The sequence below is a fragment of the Muscardinus avellanarius genome (genome assembly GCF_963383645.1).
Source record: "Muscardinus avellanarius genome assembly, chromosome: 4".
NCBI lineage: Eukaryota > Metazoa > Chordata > Mammalia > Rodentia > Gliridae > Muscardinus > Muscardinus avellanarius.
The window spans coordinates 154,073,195-154,079,844 of NC_137789.1; the positions used below are offsets into that span (position 1 = coordinate 154,073,195).

General features: G+C 62.7%; 1 protein-coding gene across 1 annotated transcript; it reads left to right on the forward strand.

The window, feature by feature from the left end:
* Window positions 1-2,014: 2,014 nt before the first annotated feature.
* HMX3 (H6 family homeobox 3) lies at window positions 2,015-3,497 on the forward strand (the record flags this gene model as incomplete). Its single annotated transcript, XM_080693718.1, has 2 exons — window positions 2,015-2,417; window positions 2,827-3,497. 2 exons carry the CDS (start codon window positions 2,015-2,017, stop codon window positions 3,495-3,497), a joined length of 1,074 nt encoding a protein of 357 aa, XP_080549844.1.
* Window positions 3,498-6,650: the final 3,153 nt, after the last annotated feature.

Below are 6,650 nucleotides of genomic sequence, written 5' to 3' on the forward strand. Positions count from 1 at the left end.
GCGTTTTGCATTGCAGCGAAGCCCTGCACGAACTCAAAGGAATAGTAATAGTCCACGGAAGTGCCGTTTATAAGTAATACTAATAGTTTACGAAAGTGGGTTTCACTGCTGCAGGTGACTGCTTGCTGCAACACGAAATGAACCCGTAGTGATTTCGCTGGGGAGGGTCGTTAACACCCTTGGACCTAAAAATAAAACATACCTACTTCTCACTTGGGGACCCAAAGGCGCGTCTGGCAAGGCAAGAAGACCCTGAATTAGACAGGGCTCCTTCTAAGAAAAGAGAAAGCGATGGGGAAGGAAAGGGACCCCAAGAAGACCTCGGGGGCGCCGGGAGCTTCGCCAAGGGAAGAGGGGGTGAGCGCAGTCGGCCACCTTTCTCTAACTAGGGAGCTGCCCCTGGAGAAGGGATCCCACCAGCCATTCCGATTTGATTGTTGAATTTAGAGTCTAAAAGTGCCTGCCTCTCGGGCTTCGCGTGCGACAGGGGGTGGGGGTGGGGGGTGAAGCCGGCGGGGTTGAACGACCTTCCACCCCGGCGTTCCTCAGAGGCCCAGCGCGCTTCTCCAGGGACTTGGAGGCCCTTGGGACGTGCTGCAGGTGTCGCTGCCGCGGCCACTAAGGAGGAAGGCCCTCCGCTGCGCCTTCGGTTCACTTTGCCACTATTAAAGCGCTTGGCAGCTCCAAAATCCAGCCAAAGAGGCTTCCTGGAAGCAAGTGCTGTTTTCGGGACCGCAGGCTGGGAGTTGATCCTCGAGCCTTGGCCACCGCACCTGGAAGGGAGAAGTGCCCTTCGGAGCGCGGCCGTCGGTGCCGGAGCGCTGCTGCCCCCAAAGCGCGGCGCTGGCGCGGCGGGTCCTGCGTGCGCCGGGGCGCGGAGGCTCACTCCCGCTTGTGCTCTCTGGAAGGCTCACTCCTCGGTTTTCCGCAGCCAAAGGCCAAGGCTACGCGGATTCCTGGGATCGCGGACGCAGTCCAAAGACTCACTCCCCGACTCCTTTCCTAGGGCTAGACGGTGGATGGGCAACCCAAATCGTGTCTGCGCCCTTCTTTGCAGGCTTTGGGGGAAATGCTGAGGCCACCGGACCTCGAAGGGTAGGGAAGTGCGGAGTTCGTCGCGGGCCGAGGTCGCGTCGGGTCTCCTGCGAGGCTCCCCGGCTGCGTGGGGGCGGCGGGCCCCCGCCAAGCCCCGGGGGGCGGGGAAGCGGCAGCTGCCGGCGCGGGTCACCCCGAGGTGACCCTCGCGGGCCTGGCCCGCCCCTCCCCCTCCCGCGGGCGGGCGGGCGGCGCGCGGCGGGTCCCGCAGCCGCAGGGGGGAGCGGGAGGCGCGGGCTCCGGGCTCGCCGCCGTCAGTGCGCGCCGGCCGGCCGGGGGCGCCGCGGGCTCCGGGCCCCTCGCCCGCCTCCGTCGCTCGTAGGAGCGCTCCGAGTGCCTCTTTAGCGGGAGCCGATATCCTTTTGTGCTAATAGGTTTGTCCTCATTTGCTGCCTAATTGGACTCTATAAAGCCAATAACAGGCGGGCTCTTACAGCCCGAAGCCACAGCGCCAAAATCCGAGGGCAGGCGAGGAGGGGGCGGTGGCGGAGGCGTCTGCGGGGCCGGGGTTCCGCCGCGCCTCCGTCTGCCTAATCCCATTTGCCATTGTACGCGCCCAATCGCCGTATACTCCCCGCATTTAACTTGGATGACATTTTGATTTCATCATTAGCATCCGGCGCCGGATTGACGCAGCCCCGAGCCGGGGACCGCTCCCGCCGCCGCCTCCCCGGGAGCCGCAGCCGCCGCCTCGCCCGCTCCGCGCCGCGGCAGGGCCGCTCCCCGCCCCCCGGGACCCCTCCCCCATGCGGGCCCGCCCCGGCCCGGCCTCACCCCGCCCTCCCGCGGCGCCCCGGGCGGCCCCCGACTCCGCGCCCCGTAGTTGAGCTCCGCTGATGGTCTGATTTCCGGCGCCGCGCGCTCGCCGGCCGCCCGCCCGTCCCTGTCCCTCCCTCCCGGGGCCGGAGGAGCGGGGACCATGCCGGAGCCCGGGCCCGACGCCGCGGGCACTGCCGGCGCGCAGCCCCCGCCGCCGCCGCCGCCGCCGCCGCCGCCCGCGCCCAAGGAGTCCCCGTTCTCCATCAAGAACCTGCTCAACGGAGACCACCCCCGGCCGCCCCCCAAGCCCCAGCCGCCCCCACGGACGCTCTTCGCGCCGGCCTCGGCCGCCGCCGCCGCCGCCGCCGCCGCCGCCGCCGCCAAGGGGGCCCTGGAGGGCGCCGCGGGCTTCGCGCTCTCGCAGGTGGGCGACCTGGCTTTCCCCCGCTTGGAGATCCCGGCGCAGAGGTTCGCCCTGCCCGCGCACTACCTGGAGCGCGCCCCGGCCTGGTGGTACCCGTACACCCTGACCCCCGCCGGCGGCCACCTCCCGCGGCCCGAAGGTACCGACCTCTCTTTGAACTTTCGGTCCCCTCCCCGCCGCGCGCAGACCCCGGCCACCCTCCCCGGCCCCGGGCGGCCGCCCCGCGTCCGGGCGGCCATCCCACTTGGGGAGAAAAGAGGTGGGATGGGGCCCGGGTCGCAGCGCTTCCCGGGGACGGCGCCTCTGGCCTGCCCGCGGGGGCTTCGCGCGGCCGGGGCGGGGGCCGGGCCTGGGGGAGGGGTGGGCGCGGGCGGACCCACGCGGGGCGGAGGACCGAGCGGCGCCCGGTGCGGGGCCGCAGCCTCGGGGGAGGGGGCCCCAGGCCCGCGGGGAGGCGGAGGCCTGGAGGCCGGCCGGGGTCGGGCCTCGCTCACGGCGGCCCGGGTGTGCGCGTGTGTGTCCGTCCGTCTGTCTGTCCGTCTCCCCAGCCTCGGAGAAGGCCCTGCTGCGAGACTCCTCTCCCGCCTCGGGCACCGACCGCGACTCCCCGGAGCCCCTGCTCAAGGCCGACCCCGACCCCCAGGAGCGGGACTCCAAGAGCCCGGACGAGATCGTCCTGGAGGAGAGCGACTCGGAGGAGCCCAAGAAGGAGGGCGCGGCGGCGGCGGGCGCGGCCGGGGCGGGCGGCGGGGCGGCGGCGGCGGCGGCGCCGGGCGCCGAGGACTGGAAGAAGGGCGCCGAGAGCCCCGAGAAGAAGCCGGCGTGCCGCAAGAAGAAGACGCGCACCGTGTTCTCGCGCAGCCAGGTCTTCCAGCTCGAGTCCACCTTCGACATGAAGCGCTACCTGAGCAGCTCGGAGCGCGCCGGCCTGGCCGCGTCGCTGCACCTGACCGAGACCCAGGTCAAGATCTGGTTCCAGAACCGCCGCAACAAGTGGAAGCGGCAGCTGGCGGCCGAGCTGGAGGCCGCCAACCTGAGCCACGCGGCGGCGCAGCGCATCGTGCGCGTGCCCATCCTCTACCACGAGAACTCGGCGGCCGAGGGCGCGGCGGCCGCGGGGGCCCCGGCGCCGGCCAGCCAGCCGCTGCTCACCTTCCCGCACCCCGTCTACTACTCGCACCCCGTGGTCTCGTCGGTGCCGCTGCTACGGCCGGTCTGAGCCCCGAGAGGGGCGGGAGCCCGCGCCCGCCACCTCCCCGGACCCCAGCGGAGACGGGGCCGGGCCGAGGGCGCCGAGACGGCCTGGGCCCCGGGGCGTCGGCGCGCTCGCCGCTCGGCCTCCCCTCCCCACTCGGTAGCGTTTTGTAAGTATTTGCAATGTATTTTCGTGCAATCCACCCCTAATGGATTCGAGGCGCTTCTCCTCTTACTTTTGGTGTTGGTTACTAACGAAGAGAAGGCAGGAAAAAGAAAATCCCCAGGTCAGATCTTTGGGCGGAAAGCTTTTGTAAAACGTGCAGTTCCCCCCCCCCCAACACACACAAATTTGCATCACGCAGTGGCTTTTTTGTTTTATTTTTATAGATGGGAAATAGGCTCCCTCCAATCTCTCAAGTTCATTCACTTTCTATAGAACTATTTTCAGGATCCAGAGAGAGAGAGAGAGAGAGAGAGAGAGAGAGAGAGAGAGAGAGAGAGAGAAAGGAGAGGAGAGGAGAGGGAGAGAGAGAGAGAAAATTCATAAGGCAGTGCTTTTATTTCGGGGCTTCTGGGTGTGGTTCCTCCTCCCCATCTTCAGTCAGTTACTTCCCCAGTTTTCAGAAAATCTGAGCAGCCTCTCCTAAGAACCCTCCCTCCTCACTTCTCTCTCGGGGAGAGGTCTGTGGCAATTAACCTTTTCATCTGTCTAGCATTGTGATGGAAGAATTCCTTAATTAAGTGTTTAAGGGGAAAAATGACAAAACGGCTAAAACTCAGAATCTACAAATGGAAGCAGCTCCGCGTCTGACCCAGTTTGAATGGTCTTATTTATTAGTAGCATTTATGGGGGGGGCATTTTACTTGTCGGTAAATTATTATTATTACTATTATTACCTTGTTTTCTGTTCCCAGAAAATGGCTTCAATATTTTTTTTAAAAAACTATCTTTTATCCTCTCCCCGACCTTTTTGTTCTGCGGTAACTATTGTACTTTGATCTGTGCAATATCGTACAACATTCCCTGAGATCCCCGGTCCTTCCTGTAGGAGGGAAACAGATCTGTTTTTGCAGCATAATCCCAGTCACCCAAGTAGAAAATTAAACAGGGGGAAGATGGAAGAAATCAAGGCTAGGTAGTGATCCTCAGAGGAGCAAGTTAGGCATCCTGGAGCGCTTTAAGTGAAGGACAATCAGTTTAGGAGAATTTTAACTTATTTGATAAATGTACAGGTTTCTTGTAAAATCCATCCTCCAGTCAGCGGGGCTCTTCGCTCTGCTGCCCACTCCGTTTTCCTTCTGTCGGTGCGTTACACCTGTTCTGCAGTAGTTAGTCTCCTTTCATGTCCCTTTCTTTCCCGGGTTCAGTCCCTTTTTAAGAAAAAGAAAAAAAACCCACAAAATATTGTTACACTTAATGTTGTCGTGAAATGGAATTAATTAAAAAGAAAAGAAAAACGAAGCCTTTGGTGTGGCCGGAGTGCGTAACTTTGGATGGCTTTTCCCAGAGCAGGTGTCGCTGGAACTCTTCTGCCTCGCCGTCTGCCGCCTCTGCTCCGAGTCCCTGGCAGGCGCAGCCCATCACCCAGCCGCAGGCGCAGACAGAGGAGGCTTTGTTCCAGACCCGGAGCGCTCCCTTCCCAGCACCTTCCGCGGCTCGAAGGGCCCCGGGAGCAGGGAAGCGCGAGGCGCGGCGGGGGTAAAGACCTAGGTTTATTTAGTTGCGAAATCGAGTAAAGCGACGGCTCGGAGCTCAGAGACAGCTGGCAGATGTGGACGCGGGGCCGCAGCCTAGCGTTCCCGTCCCAGGCGCGGCGGAGCGCTTCCGGCCGGGCATCCTCGCGGCGCCTAGGAGCCTGGTAGCTCTGGTGGCCCCTAGGGGAGCTGCAGAGGGAGAGGGAGTGGATTTAGCATTTAGCTAGGCTGAACTCCCATGGCTAAGCCCGCCTGGGTGAGGCCGGGCATCCAGAGGACGGTGCTGGGGAAGCCACCCCGCCCTTGGGACAGCGGCTCGTGCTAGGACAAGGAGCCTGAGCGGGGCTTGGGGGCACCGCGGCAGCCATGGGCGCTGTGGCGGGGGAGCTGTTCGGGTGCGCCAAGTGCCGGGAGCAGAGCCACGGGAGAGGACCGCGTCCCCGTCCTGGCAAGCTTCCTGTCCCCCGGCGCCCAGCGCTTTGAGGGCAGCCTTTCTGGGCCCCTGTCCGGGCCGATGCTGCTCTGGCTCTGCGAGCGCCTTGGGGAGGCCTGGCGCGCTGCGGCGCTCAGAAGAGCCGGTTTGCCCGGGGAAGCGGGTACTCGGGAGCCAACCCAGCGTGGCTGCCTGTCTTCAAGACGCGGGTGTGAATGCACACTCCTGGCAGCGCACGCACGACGCTGGGGAGTCAAAAGGGGGAGACGAGGAACCCGAAGGCAGAGAAGGTGTCTGAGAGCGCTCAGAAGCACCCGGCCGCTGGGGAGCGCCTGTTCGCACTCCTTCCTCCTCCCAGGGCGTCGCCAGCTCCTCAAACTCAACCGAAGCGATTGAGTCTACAGTAGCCTAAACGTCCAGTATCGTTTTCTCTTGATGGCAAACTGTCCCCAAATAAGCCGGCATGCGTATTTATGGCAAAATCTCAGCCAGAACCCCAGTGAAGCTACATCTCCGTTTATTTCCCTCTGGTTTGGAATAAAAACGAGGGCCTGTATCGTAAATGAAAAATAAACAGAAATTCGAGGTCAAAATATGTCGTACCTTGTGTTACCTGCAAACATAAAGATGCCTTTATTGTTGGCAATACTAACTGGGGGACAGGCCGGTAACAGCTCATTAAAAATGGTGTTGCAATAGCAAACACGTTCTTAGACTTTACAGCCAGAACATGATGTTATCAAATGCCAAGAAAATACTTCTTTATTTGTTTGGATTCTAGAAAACGGTTCTTGACTGACCTGGTCTTTACAAAGTCGAGAAATAACTGGTTCTCCACATGCACAGTTTAGCCTTTGTCCTGCTCCCAGAGACTTCTCTTTCTCTCTCTCCACCGCCCAGCACCCAGCTTCCTTCCCCAGTCCAGGGTGCGGCCCGGGTGGGGGGAAGTAGCTCTGACTTGGCCTGGGTACCGGCTGTTGTGTGAGCCTGAAACTAGCAGGCAGGCCTATGCAGAATCCTTGCATTCCCACCTGCCCAGCCTGGGTC